This window comes from Mytilus galloprovincialis, chromosome 6, assembly GCF_965363235.1.
Source record: "Mytilus galloprovincialis chromosome 6, xbMytGall1.hap1.1, whole genome shotgun sequence".
NCBI lineage: Eukaryota > Metazoa > Mollusca > Bivalvia > Mytilida > Mytilidae > Mytilus > Mytilus galloprovincialis.
The window spans coordinates 65,519,873-65,539,430 of record NC_134843.1 but is presented as its reverse complement, the minus strand read 5'-3'; the positions used below and the strand labels follow the sequence as shown (position 1 = coordinate 65,539,430).

The following is a 19,558-nucleotide window of genomic DNA, read 5'->3' as shown; positions in this document are numbered from 1 at the left end:
CAGATAGAGTTCGTGTTGCTCAGTCTAGTTTTCTATGATTTGTTGTATGTACTATTGCTTGTCTTTTGTTCTTTTTTCCCACTTTTAGTCATAGCGTGGTAACTTCGATTGATGAGTTTGAATGTCCTTCGGTATCTTTTGCCGCTCTTTTAGGATAAATGTAACAAAATTTCAAGGACTTTACCCAATTTTAAAAACGTTTAAGCTATGTTTCAGTATATGTTACCGTGTATTTAAATATTTGATAATTGTTTTTAATATTTCTAGTTATGCATATTAACTTGAAAGCTGGATTTCAGAGGCAAAACTAAATTCAGTTGTCTGTATTTTACATTAACTCTGATTTTAAATATTATTTTTTCCATTTTATTATTAGTCCTTATCACAACTATATTTTTGCCAAATTATTAGCCTAGATAATTAAATAGTTTGTATAAAGTAAAAGTGAAAAGAACGCACTTGTGGTCTCTCACTTTCAGATAAATAGACATATTAAGCATAAAGAAAAAATTAGGAACCATTAGTTGACCTATTAGAATAAATAATAATTCTTAAAATTATACATTTCTGTTAATATTTTTGCCATGTCTATAATTAAAAGAAGATGGGTATGAATGTTAGTATTACAACTCTCCACAGGAGACAAACGGACACAGAAACTATAGGTCACTGTACGGCCTTCAGCAATAAAGAACTAGTGTTGATTGGAGAGAATGTTACGATGAAGATCAAAATAAACGTGCATTTGACAATAAGTGGTACCGTGTCCGTATGAATGACAACTGGTAAGAACAAATTTGAAATTATTTCCACCATAAAAAAGATGAGCATAAGATACCAGATGGACATTCAAACTCACAAATTAAAAATAGACTGACAACCCCATGTCTAGAAAAAAGACACAAAACACAACAGAAAATACGAACCCAACCAAAAACTCGGAATAATCTCAGGATCCGGAAGTGTCAGCATATCCTGATCCTTATGTGGCACCCTTCGTGATGCACGTGTTATAAGTGTAATGACCCGGTAATAAGTCTAGTTTAGTCAGTCATATTCGTGAAAAGGAAACAGGATTGTAGCTACGACAATAGGAACATATATACTATCATCTGTGAAACGGATAATTCATAACTGTGAACTTAAATGTAAAGAACATAATAAAACTTTTGAATAGTTCAAAGACAATAAAATTCAGTGGAAAATGTTCCCATTGGCCTATCATTAGGTTATCTGTTGACTTTGGTTTCCGTAAACAATATATAATTATTCTACATTTGTAACACATGTTATGGACTTAGATAAGTTATATTTATGTTGAGAGCATCAGCCATCGACAATGTGGAAACCAATAATCAAATTAAACAATGAAATATATATCTGGTTTTATGGGCCATTTTTTCTTATATTTCGTTACATCAGTACCGGAATTTCCAGATAGTGTAGTGTCATGAAATTAGATTACAAATAAAAAAAAACAGAATACAGAAGATGGAAAACGAACACATACAAAACCAAAAGAGAAAGGGATTCATGTAGATATGAACTTTGAGAAAATTAATGATTTGTAGAACATGATGACTGTTACAATAAGCAACATCTCTGGAAAAATAATATTTTTTATAACACTGAACAGTACAGAAGACTAATAATTTGTAGACGTTGAATCTATAAAACAAGGTGATGACGACTTCAATGTTATGCATGTACTATTTATCAATAGAGAAATATGCATATAACATGACGCAATGCATCCACGGATTCGATCTAAAAAGGACGAAGTAAATGTATAAAAGTTCGTAAAAAGTACTTGTTAAAACAATAAATAAGAAACAAACTATGCAGATTGAAAATCAGAAAATCACCATACTCACAATACACTTCAAACAAGTCATAACGTAAATATATTCTTTTAGGGGCCAACGGACGAACGCCTCCGGGTGCGGAAATTTCTCGCTGCATTGAAGACCTATTGGTGACCTATTGGTGACCTATTGGTGACCTACTGGTGACCTTTTGCTGTTGTCTGTACTATGGTCGAGTTGTTGTCTTTATGACACATTCCTCATTTCCATTCTTAATTTTATATTTTTGAATACTTCGATACCAACATAAAATCGTAATGAAATCAAGATGGTTCGCGAGGGGAGTTACTGTTCAACTCCTAGCACCTGTCGTAATAATTGCTGATGCATCAGTAACATTCTGGGTGTCTTGAGAAAGAGAAGACAGATTGTGCGTATCACCGATAGGAAAGATTTTGATAATTTGTGAAAAATCCTCAGTGAGGGTTCACTAAATCATAATGCGCCAGTGAAGTTTCCAACTAAACCATTCCGCATTTCTTGCTAGCAACAACCCACTTAAATAACTGAGGGAGAAGATCAGTATGTCGGTGTAAAGTCAGAATGTATCATAAAAAGGACGACGACTTTCCTTACAGTCTCTTTATGTCTTAGATTGTGCAAAAAAAAATAAGTTACATCATTCATCAAATATATCATTACTTATGAAGTGAGGTTTTCTTTGTCCCTAAGAAGCATCTTATGTGGAAATCAAAGTCTATTCCTGTGACTGAATTCTTTTGTGTAAAATGGCTACAATTTTGGTGAGGGTTTAGCACTTACAAACATTTTAAATCCCGCCAACATTGTTTTCACATTTTGTCAAGCCAGTAACTACACAGATCTAGAGCTACATTCGAGATGCCTAATTCAATGATTTTTCAATACAGTCCTAAAATAATCGCCAGTGTAAGTAAATTATTTATTTTTCAATGAAATATTTTAGGACGATCTAGAACTTACTGTGTGAAAGAGTACCCATTTTAATGAACCACCTATTTAACGTCATATATCAGCTCAGATTAAACGTATTTATTTCTAGGATCATTCGCAATTCTATTAATACCTAATTAAAAAAAAAAAATTTTTTTAACTTAACATCAGGCTTGCTTCATTTAAGGAACAAAGAGAAACTATCCCACAATACACTTGCGTCTATTAACAGTAAGTTCCAATAAAGTCATGACTCCAATTAGTTGCCTGTTGGAGAAATTATTTCTGGAAGAAAGATAAGAAGTTAGCAAATTGAATATCCTTTAACTTTACTTTTCGCTATATAGATGATGTTCTCTCACTTAATAATTCCAAATTTGGTGACTATGTTGAACGCATCTGTCCCATCGAATTAAAGATAAAGGATACAACAAATACAGTTGAGTCCGCCTCATATCTTTACTTACTTCTAGAAATTGACATTTGTGGGGGGGAGGGGGTCGAATGAAAACAAAACTTTACATAAAGAAGACAACTTCAACAATTTAGCAACGCCTGCATACGGATTATGTATCTTCCAATTTACACGATATTACGGGGCTTGTATTTCCTATCATGGTTTTCTTGATAGAGGATTGCTGCTCACAAGGAATCTTTTAAACCAATAGTTGCAGTTGAAATCGTTCCTTCGTAAACTGTACGGACGAGTTGTTGGGCCGTTATGGTGTATTGTTTCACAGATTATATCAGATACGTTCCTTATATCGTAACTACAAACCCCTTCCATTTTCACGAATGTGTCTTACCGACTATAACACTAATTACCGGTTTTGTAATACAATTAGCAACACGACGGGTGCCATATATGGAGCAGGATCTGTTTGACATCCCGGAGCACTTGAGATGACCACCTGTTTTTGGTGGGGTTCGTGTTGCATAGTCTTTAGTTTTATATATTGTGTCTTGTGAACTATTATTTCTATTTTGTATAAATGGCGTTGTCAGTTTATTTTCGATCTGTGAATTTGCATGACTGTCCCTCTGACATCTTTCGCCCCTCTTCCACTTATTTATTTAAAAATTTCTTCAAGATATTTCAGACAGGTTGAGATATTTTGATATCTCTATCGGCATTTTGAACAAATCGACGACTTGCAAAAAAATTAGTGGAATTTGATTAATAAGAAATATATATACATAAGAATACTTTTATTTATTTCGCAACTGACCTTTTATTATTTTTATATATATATTACATTCTGAAATATTTGAAGCAGCAGTAATATAACAAATGGTATTTACTTATTACGTAATTTATGTAATGTGTTCTTATTGCCAAAGTTAGAATAATTCCGTTACGTAAGACAAGATAACTTATCTTCTGTCCTACGTTTCCGGGTTCAACAGATTTATTTGGATGGCCAATCACATGTATACAATTTTCAACAATTCTATAGTACCGTATAGGTGTTGATTCATTTAAATTTCTGACCTCTCTTTTCATATCGTCTACACTATAACCCTGAAATTTAAAACTTTGTCGAATGGAATCATTTACGTGGGCAAGAGAATAAAAGGCACTGGTATATGCAGGCTAACCAGTATTTCGTTTTTTTAAAGCAAAGGATGAACATCACTAAGGCTTTGATAATTTACACCGTCGCTCTCTTCCAGACGGTGACACTTTCGATTGCAGCAGTTCAGACAACAGTTGCTACGATGTCAAATCCACAAGGTAATTATTGTAAATCTAAGTTCGTTTCTTGTGTTTTTTTGGGTATAAATAGTTTATTCAACGCAATCATAGGTTTGAACGTAGTTTTCAATTTAGACTCGTTTATATTTCATTGTATAATATATTTAACTTTAAGGGGGCTCGCGGGTCTAAATCAATTTTTTTATTTGATATAGGAATTCTCTATATTTTTCTATAAATGAACTCTATCTTATACTTAATAGAAAAATGAAATAAAAATATCGGGTCACCGTTCACAATCTGCCTTCGAAAGAAGCATGCATTTTTGTTAATGTCCCTTTGTTCTGTTGAACTAATAGGAGAAATAGCGGTAATATCGAAATAAAAAAAGAACTAAATTAAAGAAATCGCTTAGATTTTACAATTATTTAGTTTATGTGCTGCTTATTCGAAAACAACAATAAAAAATATAGGTCACCGTTGAGTTAAAAAAAGATATTTCAACTTTAATGCCAAAAATGGCATTTTTGCACCAAAGAGAGCTTTTCAGTGATATCTACATTTTAAAAGTGACCTGGGGCCAACACAAATTGATTTTTTGGAATTATTTTTTACCATATGATAAAGGAATAATTACAAAAGGTAATAACTAAAATTTGTAATGAAAAATTAATGTTTGATATTTTTCTGAAAATCTTATACCCGCAAGCCTCCTTAAACACTTCATTGTCATGAAAAACTTATTCTTTTATCTGTCGTGTTCAAGTTGCAAATTTGTACATGTTGTAACATGTACAAAATATTGAACTTGCTATACATTATACATTGTACAATGGAAACATACAAGATAAAACATAGTATTGCTTAAAAATCGCTTTCATTGAAACTTTTTTTTCAAATAAAGATATGTCGCTAGGATATTGAAGTACATGTTATTTACCTCAATAATATTTTTTTTTTATCATTTTCTTTATTTTATTATTTTTTTATCATTTTCTTTATTTTATTATTTATGTTAGTCATGTTTTGTACTCTTTTTTTATACATTCAATTGCCAGATGAATAGTTTTTATAACTTCTCTATACATGTTCAAAAACGCATGCAGTCAACAAACACTATTCAGTATTTTAGTCTGATTAATTATAATTGTGAGTGTACACTTTTAAGGAAATAGTAAAATACTTACACAAAGTTGACATTTCAGATAGCCAAGAATATATTTAAAAACGAAATCCTTCATATATCTAGGAACATTTCTCTACAAACAATACCCTGATTTCAAAGAGGATAGATATTTGAAACATCAAAATGACATTCGTCTAATGCAGTGATGTTATAAGTTATCATTATTGTATACCTTTCTTCAATGTCAGTGGTAAGTATTGCGACCAAATAGTCTCTATTTATACCAAGATTACAATAAAAATTGTTCTTTCTTGCATACTTAAACTTTCAATAAGAAATTATGTATCCTACTTTTTAAATTTGGCAATAAATGTGCATAGCCCTTTTGATGCTATTTGATTAAAAATTATACAATCACGACATGAAAGACACTCGGCTTATCTTTATTTTCATATTCAATTTGAATATCTCACATTTTTATGATATATACCATTCACTAACAAAGATATGTTGACTTTACTACTTAGTGATAAATTCAAACTGTACAACAAAAAAAATAAAATACTCATTTAAAAATTTACTGAAGTTCTGTTATAAGTCCTACGAATGCCCGAACTCAAGTTTTGAATATGTACTATTTAATACATTTAAATTTAATTTTAATCCTTTGGTGTTTTCTAGTAAATATTTTTACAACAGTCGTGTGGTTCTTTGGTTTGTCTTAATATATCAGTATAATTCAAGAGCTTGTTTTGCAGTAGTCGTTGGTTCATGTCTGTCATATTTTACTTCATAAATTATTTTGTGGTAAATTAGAAGTTTTCTGATTCAGATCGGTTAACAACTTTCATGCTGAGTTGTTTTATATCTCACTATAGTTTTTGCACTAAAGAAGCCCGTACGATCGCTTCTAATTACTTACTACCACTTTATTTTAACTCTTGTAGATAGTTGTTTCATTGTCAATCATATAACATCTCCTCATTTGAAAATGAATGTTCAGTTTAATGTTCCATAACAATATTTAAGAGCATAACCACCCACAATTTACACCCTTAGACTCTGATTACAGCATTTATATAATGTGAAGCTTGATGTTTTTATGTTACAGAAAACAGTTCTGTTCCAACGTCAACAACAAATTATATAACAGAACAGCCGTGTTTTGACAAATTAAATAACTGTGGGGACTATGGAAACGATGTGTGTTTAGGAATATTTCATTCATGGGCTTTTGAAAATTGCAAAAGACACTGTGGAATGTGTAAGTACAAACGTATTGGAACAAAAGAGTGGGTTTAGGTGGTGGTTGATATTCTATTAAAAAAAAACCGAATAGAAATGAAATTAATAAGAACCATGTCCATTTGTAGATATTCCTTCGACATGAACATATCTTATTAGAGAATCTTAGAGGGTTTTGGTTAATGCTTTGTTCCAACATCTTTAATTGATATCTACACCATTGTTTGAATATCCGTTTGGTTTTGTTGTTTTTGTGTATTTTATTTTTAATGATCCATCACCCAAAATTCAGTATTTAGAATAATGTTTGTGCATAATTTTATGTTTCGTCAAAGAACATGACCGCCTTGGATAAAAAAAAAAAGAATAGTAGTTTTTTTTTTATTATCTTGCATATAATCATATATAAAGATAAACTGTAAACAGTAAAAAGTTTCATCAAATTAAGATCAACAAATAAACCAAATGTTTAAAATTGACAATTGACCCATTAATGAGGTATTGTCATTTAAAGGCAATGTTACACAACTTGTTAATCCTGATTGTTTACTGTAAAAAGATCTTCTTCTCTGAAACAACTGAAGCAAGGTAAGCTCAATTAACGCTGAATGATCTTTATAGTGTGTCTTTTATATTATGTTTCATAAAAAAGGTCGCCATGGCTAAAAATTTAACATAGGAGTTACTAAAGGTTTTTGGACTATTTCTCTAAAACGAAGGTATTTCAGCAATGCAACAATGCGTTTGAGTCTTCATAAGGATAAGATCAACCTGCCCTGAAGTCATCAGCCCACCTGAATAACATTTTTTTAGTTTATTGCCCCTGAATTCATATTGTTGAAGAAATCTTAAAGTTTTCGTGATTATCTTGAATATTATTATAGATAAAGATAAACTGTAAACAGTAAAAATATTCAGTTAAGTACGATCTACAAATACGTTAAATGAACTAATCATAGTTAAATTTCAAACTTGTCAATTGACCCCTTAAAGAGTTTTTGCCTTTTAAAGGTAATTTTACATAATTTGTTCATCATGTTTGTTTCTTTCAAACATCTTCTTTAAAACTATTGAAGCATATATATCCAAACCTTATGGTAACTTCTAATAGAGTGCATTTTATGTTTTATTTTATTGTTCGTCAATAAACATGGGCACTGTACCTTTAGTTAAATAGAACATAGGGGTAAAATGTAGATAAACAAAGAAATTGTTTGCTGTGTTTTGTTATTAATCTTGATTATCATAAAAATAAGGAGACAGTGTAAAAACCGTAAACATGTTCAGCAGAGTAAGATCTACAAATAACTGAATCTTGATTTTTTTATTTTTTTTTCCATTATTTGCTTACACTCTCAGAATACTTGATACTTTCTACGCTGCTTTGTTTCTATACTTATATATTTATCTTCTTTCAAATATTTCATTTTTCATTTATACAATGTACTTTTTTTTAGACAATACTTCGTAGTAAATCTGTATTCATTGAGCATTGTGTTGGATATATAAAATATTTACGTCTAAATTAATATTTCTGATGCATTTTTTTTTAATGATTTTGTTGACGAAGCTATATAGGGCTTTCCTTGTATACTTATTTTTAATATCCCCTCTCAAGGATTTGAGGACCTATTCGAATCAACTTGTCTATTCCTTCGGTCCATCAGTCTGTTAGTCAACCTCTTTGTACAACAAAGATGTTTTTTTTGTGAGCACTGTTTTGATCTTTCAGATAATTTTACCATTTAATAATACCCTGAATATTTGAACCTGGTATATTATTTCTACATACGAAACAGGGGTCTTCAATAATAAGTTGGCACGTACATAATGATAAACTGTATTAATTTTTCAAACCCAACAATGTCTCACCTTGATTTTGGCGCTTAATACATTTAATTTATATCAAACAAACCGTGTCAAAAGAATTTTTGTTTTTGTTTTTATGAGTTTGTAATTAACTATTAAAATTATTTTACAGGTTATACAACTGTTCAAAAAGGATGTCATGACAAAGAACCAACAATATGTACCTCCAAAAGAGATGTTATTTGTACAGATGCTGCATACAAAGCTTATGCTGAAGTCTATTGTCAAAAGACATGTAACCTGTGTCCAGGTAGTAATTTTATATACCCAGGGCCCTTCTAACTAATCGGTTTTACGCTTGAAGACTTATGTAATCAATCTGCTTGTCTGTCTGGCAGACAGCATGTCTGTTTCCTGCAATTACTAAAAATTGTATCAAACGATTTCTAATAATGTTATGAATAGTCTTAATACTTATTAAAAGAGAGAGGAGAAACAAAGGGATTAACAAACTCAAAATTATAAGTCAAAAATAAACTGACAACATAATGAATAAAACAAAGAAAGACAAACAACAGTACACAAAACACAAATAAGGAAAACCAAGAACTGAGAAACATGAACCCAATCAAAGCCTGGAGTGATCTAAGATGCTCCGGAAGGGTAAGTAGACACTGTTTCACATATGGCACCCGCCATTCTGCTCATATCAGTAAAAGCCCGATGATTAATATTATTCGAGAGGTGACGTTTAGTGAAAAGGGGACATGATTGTAGCTATATATTAACATATCTATAAAGGGAGACCTCTTTTCTTTCTTGCATTTTTTTTTTAAATATGGAATTGGATACGTTTTAATATACTGGTAAACTTTTGGTTTTGATGATGAAAAAATAAAACTTTTAGAAACATATATTAATTTTGTTCTTGAATTTTGGTAACTTTAAAATATAGCTGATGATGTCACGATTTTTAGGATGTCATGATTTTGTCGAGTCTGCGAATTTTGTCGAGTCTGCGAATTTTGTCGCTGAAAACTCGACATAGGGACAGTGATCCGGCGGCGGCTACTACAGCGACGGCGTTAGTTTACTTCTTAAAAGCTTTTAGAAAGTGAAAGACCTGGATGATTCATACTTTGTATACATATGCCTCATGATACGATATTTCCGTCTGTCACATGTCCATTGTTCTTGGCCTCATTTTCAGGGTTCAGTGACTATTTTAACAAAAAGTTAAGATTTATTGTAATGTTAATTTCTGTCTTATTATGAGTAATACGATAATTATAGTTGGTATGTGCGTACCTTGCAAGGTCTTCATACCCGTCATAAAGTTTGCATTGGCCTTGAACACATTTCATGGATCAGTGAACAAGGTTAAGTTTTGTAAGTCAAGTCCATATCTCAGATACCATAAGGAATAGGTCTAGTATATTCGGTGTAAAAAAAGACTGTAAGGTGTAACTACCAAGTGTCATGTGATCTTGATCTCATTTTCATGGCTCAGTGATTAAAATTAAGTTTTTGTGATTTGGTCTGTTTTTTCCTATACTGTTTGCAATAGGTCTACTATATTTGATGTATGGAATGATTGTTAGGTGTACATGTCTAGCTGGCAGATGTCATCTGACCATGACCTCATTTTCATGGTTCAGTAGCTATAGTTAAGTTTTTAAGTGTTGATCTTTTTTTTCTAATACTTAATGCAATAGATCATCTATATTTGGTGTATGAAAATATTTTATAATGCAGATTTCAATTTTGCAGGTTTAACAAACTTTTACCTCATTTTCACGGTTCATTGCTCAGTGTAAAGTTTTTTTGTGTTTTGGTCTGTTTTTCCTTAAACTATAAGCGATAGGTCAAAGAAGATGGAAGAATTGTAACCTGTACACCTGTAGTCTGCTTAGTATAGTTCATCTGATCGTGACCTTATTTTCATGGTTCAGTGCTCAATGTTTACTTTTCTTTTGCTTCTTAGAAACTATAATCAATTATAGGTCAACTGTATTTAGTATTTTGAATGATTGTTAGGTGTACATGTATTTCTATTTGGGTCAATATGACCTTGACCTCAGTTACTTGGATCATGTTGAGTTTAGTTTAAACATATTTATTCATAGTGGATTGGGAAACAACTTATATTAATCCCTTCCCATTTTGCGGGTGCGAGTGCTGCCTTGTAGCGGCATTAGTCTGCCCCTTTTCGAAATCTACTAGGGTGTCTTTAACGTGCAAGAGATATGACTCTTAACACGGGTCAGCCATTTACAGTCCCCTTCCGATGGACTGCCATCGTTTCCTCAGGACTATACTCGCAAATAATATCATGGGAGAGCCGAAAATTCAGTCCCTGAAATTTTCATCCCGGAACGGGAATCGCACCAGGAACCTTTGTGCTAGTAGTCCGATGCACTAACCATTACATCACGGTAGGGTTTATGTAATAGTTTATCAACATAATATCAATAATTAGTAAAGAAGGCGAGACATTTCAGCGTGTGCACTCTTATTATGGCAGATTATGGATGGTATTTTACCTTAAAGACTTGACTTTTTATCTAAAGATTTCTGTCAGAACTTCCTTGATTTTAGAAAAATTAAAGAATAAAACTGCAGTAACAAATTTCAATAATTTCGTTGCACAATAGCAACACCAAAAAAAAGTGATGTTTTAAACTTCGAACAAAAATTGTGATTTAGATTATAGTATGTCATTCAAAAAAGATTCATTTCGTCAATATTTGATTTTGACTGGTTTTGATTTTGAGTTTGATTCAACTATTGACTGGTTATTGTTAGTTTATTATCTGAATTTAAATGTTTCACATATCGACGGTCTGGGTCTTTTATAGAAGATGATACCACGTGTACGTTATTTGTTTGTCTTATTGTTTGTTGGCTGTATTTTTAACTATAATTGCTCACAAACATTTTATTTGAACTTTTTTCTCATTGGCAATCATACAAAATCTCATTATTCAATACCGTATATAGTTTGTTATAATAGATGTCAAAAAGTATAAAATTTAATTAATATACTAAACGTTATGTAATTTAGAATTGAAACGGTGGATATTTTTAAGATACAAAAACTAAATAAAGACAGAAAACACCCTCAGGTAATTATATTTCTTCAACAATGGGGGAAATCCCGTACACGGAGGCAGGAATTAACTATTCCCTCAACAATGGTTTGCACCAGTCTACAAAAATGGACTCTACACCTAACTCTGTAAGACTTACAAAGGATAGAGGTTCTTAACTCCGGACAGGCGAAAACAGAAGAAGTAGAGATTAAACAATCTTTTATTTTTTTTTGTAAAGATTTCAATGAAAAATTTATATATGAGTATTAGCTACATGCAATCCTTATTTATTCGCGATATGAGTAGGAACTAAGAAGTTACAAATTCAGTAAAAAAAATGTTGTGGTTGTATTTCAATGTATATAACTATTCTTATATGAATTGCATTTGCAGGTCATAAAACACAAACACGTGAGTTACATTTCATAACAAAACTTTGACCAATAATGGTTTACTTTTGCATATTGTGACTAGGATGAAGATTTGTCTCGTACAACATTTTCTTATATCTATATAATTTATTTTACAGCATGTTCAATATTTATTTTTAACCGCCAACACACATCAACATAAAGATTTAAACATTGACATTATGAGTCCTTTACAGAAGGTCTTCATCGTGAATCCTGTACTGAACTATACTATGTTCAACCGTTATAATACATTACCATGGCTCACCCTTTACTGTTTACATTAACAAAGTTCATCATTTACTTAACATTAACATGGTTCATCCTTTACTTAACATGGTTCATCCTTTACTTAACATGGTTCATCTTTTACTTAACATGGTTCATCCTTTTCTTAACATGGTTCATCCTTTACTTAACGTTAACATGGTTCATCCTTTACTAAACATAAACAGGGTTCATCCTCTACTTAACATTAACATGGTTCATCCTTTACTTAACATAAATATGGTTCATCCTTTACCTAACATGGTTCATCCTTTACTTAACATTAACATGGTTCATCCTTTACTTAACCTTAACATGGTTCATCCTTTACTTAACATAAACATGGTTCATCCTTTACTTAACATAAACATGGTTCATCCTTTACTTAACATAAATATGGTTCATCCTTTACTTAACATAAACATGGTTCATTCTTTACTTAACACGGTTCATCCTTTACTTGACATAAACATGGTTCATCCTTTACTTAACATAAACATGGTTCATCCTTTACTTAACATAAACATGGTTCATCCTTTACATAACATGGTTCATCCTTTACTTAACATAAACATGGTTCATCCTTTACTTAACATGGTTCATCATTTACTTAACATGAACATGATTCATCCTTTACTTAACATAAACATGGTTCATCCTTTACTTAACATAAACATGGTTCATTCTTTACTTAACATAAACATGGTTCATCCTTTACTTAACATGTTTCATTCTTTACCACTGGCGGATCTAGAAATTTTCATAAGTGGGGGCCCACTGACTGCCTAAGAGGGGGCCCGCTCCAGTCACGCGTCAGTGATTCCCTATATAAGCAACCAAATTTTTTCACAAACATTTTGTCAGATTGTTGAAATCGTGTGGTTTTATCCATTTGAATGCCTTTAAAGAATTTGCCCATGTACCCCACTTTTCTTTTTATAAATCATTTACATGTATAATTGTAAGCCATTTGTAAAAGTCTTATAAAATTTTTAAAATGTTTTTGAGAACTTGAACTTGTCAATGATAAAGCTATGAAAAATCAAGAGAGAACATTTTTCCGTCAAAATTCCAATGGCTAATATCTCGAAAACAAGCACCCCTATATTTTTTTGCTTTTTTTATTCCTCAATTAAGCCCCAGTCACACTTTCACGTTTCAAAAGCTACGTTTTACTACATTTTGAAAGCGTAGCAAAACTGAAATATACGTAACGAAGGGTTGTAGTAATCCTTTCTTCAACACAGGACCTACCCTGTATGTTTTGAAAATTCAACAACAAACGTTATCGAAAATTGAAACGTAGTAGAAAAAACTAGAAAATACGTATCATAGCTTAGCGGAACGTAACAAAACGTGCTAACTACGTATCGAAACGTATTAATGCGTGGTGGTGGAAACGTGGGTTAACTAATACGTAACAAAACGTGATAAAAACGTAGCACAAACTTAGTAAAACCTAGCTTTCAAAATAACGGGATTTTTTTGCTCAAAAAGTAGATGAAACGTAGCATTTTAAAGCGTAGTAAAACATGACAGTGTGACTGGGGCTTTACTTAACATAAACATGGTTCCTCCTTATCATCAAATAATTGATCTCTTATCTAGCAAAATAAAACTGTTATATTTTTTAATTTGTGCTTTTTTTTATATACATGATGAATATATTTATCATTTTTTCATTTTTTTGCGAAGTTTTTCTTAAACATTTACATGTTGATTCTTTTACTTAAAATTGTCATTATAAGATATTTTACATTATGCGCCTTTCAGTAAAAATTTACAACATGTACAAGATATATTCATTAAATTTGTATGCATATTTCTTAAGTGCAATATATCCTCTAACATATCTACAAAATGCTAATTTAATTTTCCACTTGAATTTGGTAGTAGTATATTGTCAAGTTTTTTTTTTAGAAACCTGAGGTTTGACAGAAATGATATGCTTGTAAATTTAGTATACACTTGGGTGCTTTTAGCTTTTAACTGTATATTTTGAATGTATTGTAGCTACAGATTGTACATTTAATGGTACTAAGTATATTTTAATGTATTGTAGCTAAAGATTGTATATTTAATGGTACTAAGTATATTTTAATGTATTGTAGCTAAAGATTGTACATTTAATGGTACTAAGTATATTTTAATGTATTGTAGCTAAAGATTGTATATTTAATGGTACTAAGTATATTTTGAATGTATTGTAGCTAAAGATTGTACATTTAATGGTACTAAGTATATTTTGAATGTATTGTAGCTAAAGATTGTATATTTAATGGTACTAAGTATATTTTAATGTATTGTAGCTAAAGATTGTACATTTAATGGTACTAAGTATATTTTGAATGTATTGTAGCTAAATATTGTATATTTAATGGTACTAAGTATATTTTGAATGTATTGTAGCTAAATATTGTACATTTCATGGAACTAAGTACCCCCATGGGTATCAATGGACGAATGGATGTGACAAGAAATGTACTTGTGACAACGGTCGCTTCAACTGTATAGATTTGTAAGTAAAATTGAAAACGGAAATGGGGAATGTGTCAAAGCGACAACAACTCGACCATAGTGCAAACAATAGCCGAAGGCCACAAATGGGTCTTCGATAAAGCGAGAAACTCCCGCACCAAGAGGCGTCCTTTAGCTGGCCCCTTAACAAATATGTATACTAGTTCAGTGATAATGGACTTCGTACTAATTCCAATGTGACTGCAATATTGATAGATCTGTCTCCTAAATATTTGCCAAAGGGAATGTTTTGTGTTCAAGATTAGTAAAGACTAGGCATTTGTTAAGTGATTTTAAGGATTTTAAAAATTAAATCATTCATTTTGCATAGTAATTTCATTTCTGTTTGAAATATGTTTAGACCTTTGAAATAAAAAAAAAAGTCCATGCATTTTCTTCTTTTTGTGTTGTTGTAGGCGGATGAGACAGTTACATTAAAAAAAAACATGAGTTGCAAACCTTAAAATCCAAACAATCTTGATAAAATATATTGATTGTACATATATATCAATTTTGTCAGATAGTGCCAGATTTATATATATATTTATTATTTTGATGCTATGGAATCACTCACAAAATTTTAATTGCAATATTTAAGATGCATAGTGAGTATAAAGTCATTGAATTTATTTTTTATTGCAGATGTCAACGAATTATATCCGTTTTTCGGTTAAAATGCTGTCATCCAGAATTCATAATTCGTTATTTGTTCCCAGGTGAAAACATTATATTATTATTTTGAATAAAAAAAGAATAGGAAAAGGGATCAAGAAACACTATACCTGAAGGAAATTTTTTTTTTTACCGAAATATGGTTATTTCAATTTTAAAAATTGCTAGAAAATAGTTACCATTATTTCTTTTTTTTTTATACATAAGCGACACCACATTGCTGAAAATATTGACATATATGGAAGATTATGATAAAATATCTATTATGATTTTTTTCATTTGATTAGTAACAAAACTGAAAAAGTTGTATCCCCTTTTTTCGACATACAGATCACTAAGAACATTTGAATTATAGATTCAAAAAGAAGCGATAGGTGACAATATTTCCAAATGAGTTCCGTGGCGTGTAAAACATTATTCATTCATACACTTTTTGTTTCTTTTTTTGATGAATATTTGATTCAATTTATAATTAAAAAAAATCTAATAATGTTACTGGTATCTAAAAAGGTATATACTAAGATGTTGTAAAAATAATCGATTAAATAACAATTTGAAAATTCGTTACTTTCAGGCGTATGTAGTTATGGTGGTCAGACGTATAAGCAGGATGAACGCTGGTTTGATGGTTGTAAATTTGCCTGTGTCTGTGAAGATGCAATGATTGGTCAATACAAATGTTACAACCTGTAAGTTGTTTTTGCGACTTTTTTAAGCTTTATTTTAATGGCCAAAATCACTGTGAATCATAGTAAAAACAATGACTTGAAAGTCAAAAAGACTTTAGAAAAAAAAAAAAAAAATTAACGTACTTTTCTTTAATTTATGTCAATAGAAGGGCTGTTCTATTAAAACATATATAATACCCAGGAAAGGCACTTAGAAAACTGGATATCCACCTTTTTTCGGCAGTCATAGAAATCAGGTTACATTATTTTAGACTATACATGTATATAAAAACTTGGGGGGAAAAACACTTGTATATGCCACGCATTATATATTGAAGGTCAAATAGGACCCTTTTTGGAAAGAGTTTTAGTTTCTGGCTGAATACTTGTGTAAATTACAACAGCAAATCCTCAATAACCAAATGCGTGCATGGAATATAAAATTCAGTTACATTTAGTACAGCAATTTTACCCATCTTAGCAAAAAATTTAGTTTTGCAGTATGGTTATTTTCTTGAAATCAATTCTGAACGAACAAAAATTCGGGGATGTTCTCAGGTACCCGGGAAGGGTAAGCAAATCCTGCTCCATGTGTGACACATGTCGTGTTTCTCATGTTAGAAGAAACTCGATCGTAAATCTAATTCGTAGTTCACATTGGGGGAAGAGGGACGGGATTGTACTTACTACAATTGGAAAATATATGCTATCATCTCGATCGGAAACGGATATTTCATAGCGGCCAACGAACTGGTGATGGCGTCCGTAAAATTTACGAAGAGATTGTTTAAACTTCACCACTTGTAACTCTTGGTATAATAACTTCCTTGTGAGTAGCAATCTTGTATCAATAAAATCATGATGAAAATTCTAAGATCTGGAATATCGAATCAACTGAGATATATATACTCCGTATGCTGGCGCTGCTGGGATGTTGCTGCATAGAAATGGAAAATACAAAATTAGGAAGTTGAAATCATCATTTGTCGTAAATGAAATTGAGAATACAAATGGGAAATGTGTCGAAGAGACAACATTCCGATCAAAGAGCGGTAAGCAGCCACAAATAGGTCTTCAACATAGCGAGGAAATGTTCACTTATCGCTTACGGTATTACGGTAAAAATTATGGTGTTTTTTTTCTCTTTTATTGGTCTAACCATATATCCATCCCATACCGTATAAAATTATACCTTTGCCATGAAGACTAACGTACATGTGGACTATGGGTGATGAATATGATGTTTGCGCTTATTAAGTCACACAGTTACTTGACTTTGACTTCTCTGAGTAATAAAATATTTAGATAGTTAGCCATTCAGTTTGAAAATAATACATGTGTGTAACCCTGGGTCTTAAATTCACCAATTTCTGTATAAAATCCTTGAGTAACAATCAACTGATAATAGCGAGAAATGATTCTCTCTACAATAGCCAGGTATTCAACATTGACATATTTTGTTTTCAGAGACAATGAAAAAATAACATACAAGTTTTAAAAACATTTATGTGAAGTAAATTTATGAGAAGAAAAGTAGGGGTAATCAGGGAAAATTGTTACTGACGTGGTGCTATATGGATAAAAATATATGATTTGGAATATCTGACAAAAGGTGAAAAAATACAAGAGTAGATGATGAAACAGCCTCTCAATGCTTTATTATTTGTTTTGAAAATTCAAAACGGGAAGTCCATGATAAATGAAGTGCTATCAATCATGTTAGAAACGTTTTTTTTAAGTTTCATTGTTTTTTTTAATTTTTTTTCATTAAACGATAATATCTTAATGAAACATAACAAACCAGAAATACATGCAACGGATCCTTTAATAATGTTTCATGCAAACAGAAAAAAGACGAAACGGTTAGTATCTGTAATCCACAGTACATATTGATTACGAGACCCATATTAAAAATGATAGCTTTAATATAAAATTATACAAAATGTACATATTACGTCTGATTAATGTCATTTTTACATATTAATCACATACTAAAGATAGGAGATAAAAAGGACAACTGTAATATTTCATTATTCTTAGAACTATGTAAACTTATAGATCATTATATACCTGTTGTAAAGGTCTTTAAATATTGATGTATTGGTACGAGCATTGATTTTGTTATACAATGAATCAAAACGTAACTAAATAGTATTGCTATACACCTATAAACATGTATGATATTAAATTCATAATACTTAAATATTTGCATTGTACAGATTTCTGTGTTTTGTTGTTGACTGTTTAAGCCGTATTTAACTGAATCCATTGAATTAGTACTGATTGATATTCTTGTCTTGGGTAAATGATGTGGTTATAAGTTGCTATTAGCTTTCAGTAGCTTCGAATATTCTCAGATCTATTCCTAGTGTCTTACGTCTTTTTGTAAGGCTTTTTTCATTTGTGTGTTATGTGTGTTAATCTGACTAGTACAAATTTTTATTTTTATTTATTTTTTTATTGTTTATGTTTTGCTGTGCTGTTACAAAAATGCCCTAGGTTAATTAAGGGAAGGTTTGAAGCCCTGCAAACATGTTTAACTCCGTTTCATTATGTAAGTGTTTGACAAAAGGCTGAAGTTTGTAATTCTTTGGTTGTTTTTGCTGTTGCTGTTTATCAAATTCGTTTTTCGTTTATTTTTTATTTTATATAAGACAATAACAATCAAAACCAAGGAGTAAACAAAGACTACAAAAACCAAAGGACATTTACATCAACAGTTATACATTTTATATAATAAATAAGAAACAACACGAATTGTTTGACATTTGATATATCTGGACCTATGTATTATTTGCAATGGAAGTGTGTGTTTCTCATTATCTAAGGTTGTAAGGTGGCTCATAGTTGTCAACTTCTTTGAAAGTTTGTCTTTGGTGAAAAGATGTCTCATTGGTAATCGTACCAAATCTTGCTTTCTGCAATTAGCCAACTATTGTACTAATAACAGGTAAAAAAAATAATTGTTGCTTCATTTGTAAGATAAAAAGAAATACTTGTTTCCTGTTTAAACACATAAACATAACATAAGTATTTACAAATATAGTATGACATGTACTATTATTCCCTTTCAGATGTCCTACATATAGGATTCCAGAAGTTTGTCACTGGAACGCAGCACCAGCGGGATATTGCTGTCGTCGACCAGAATGTCCTCTCTATATATATTGGCTGTATGACCTCATTTATATCCCAGACTATTAGATGTTTCACTTACCATACGTTACTGTCAATTTTAGAATATTTTTTATTAAAAAGTATTATAGTCTAATAATTTAG

At 31.0% G+C, this 19,558-nt stretch overlaps 1 protein-coding gene across 3 annotated transcripts; it reads left to right on the top strand.

The window, feature by feature from the left end:
- Positions 1-4,235: 4,235 nt before the first annotated feature.
- Positions 4,236-19,553, top strand: LOC143080128 (uncharacterized). 3 transcript variants are annotated; one of them, XM_076255825.1, is made up of 8 exons: positions 4,241-4,512; positions 6,711-6,863; positions 8,826-8,963; positions 12,139-12,156; positions 14,832-14,940; positions 15,582-15,655; positions 16,186-16,300; positions 19,354-19,553. In XM_076255825.1, the coding sequence occupies exons 1-8, from the start codon at positions 4,365-4,367 to the stop codon at positions 19,481-19,483; spliced, it is 885 nt and encodes a 294-aa protein (XP_076111940.1). In that variant the 5' UTR covers positions 4,241-4,364; the 3' UTR covers positions 19,484-19,553. The 3 variants fall into 3 exon arrangements, with proteins under 3 accessions (XP_076111942.1, XP_076111940.1, XP_076111941.1); XM_076255826.1 differs by lacking the exon at positions 19,354-19,553 and adding an exon at positions 17,747-17,792; XM_076255827.1 differs by lacking the exon at positions 6,711-6,863 and having other exon boundaries at positions 4,236-4,512.
- The last annotated feature ends 5 nt before the right edge of the window (positions 19,554-19,558 follow it).

What these genes read in the sequence shown, in the direction of transcription:
- LOC143080128 (XM_076255825.1), top strand. Translation starts at nt 4,365, where the DNA reads ATGCAGGCTAACCAGTATTTCGTTTTTTTAAAGCAAAGGATGAACATC. An exon ending in TACGATGTCAAATCCACAAG is followed by an intron (nt 4,513 to 6,710) that starts GTAATTATTGTA and finishes TTTATGTTACAG; the next exon opens with AAAACAGTTCTGTTCCAACG. An exon ending in AATTCGTTATTTGTTCCCAG is followed by an intron (nt 15,656 to 16,185) that starts GTGAAAACATTA and finishes CGTTACTTTCAG; the next exon opens with GCGTATGTAGTTATGGTGGT.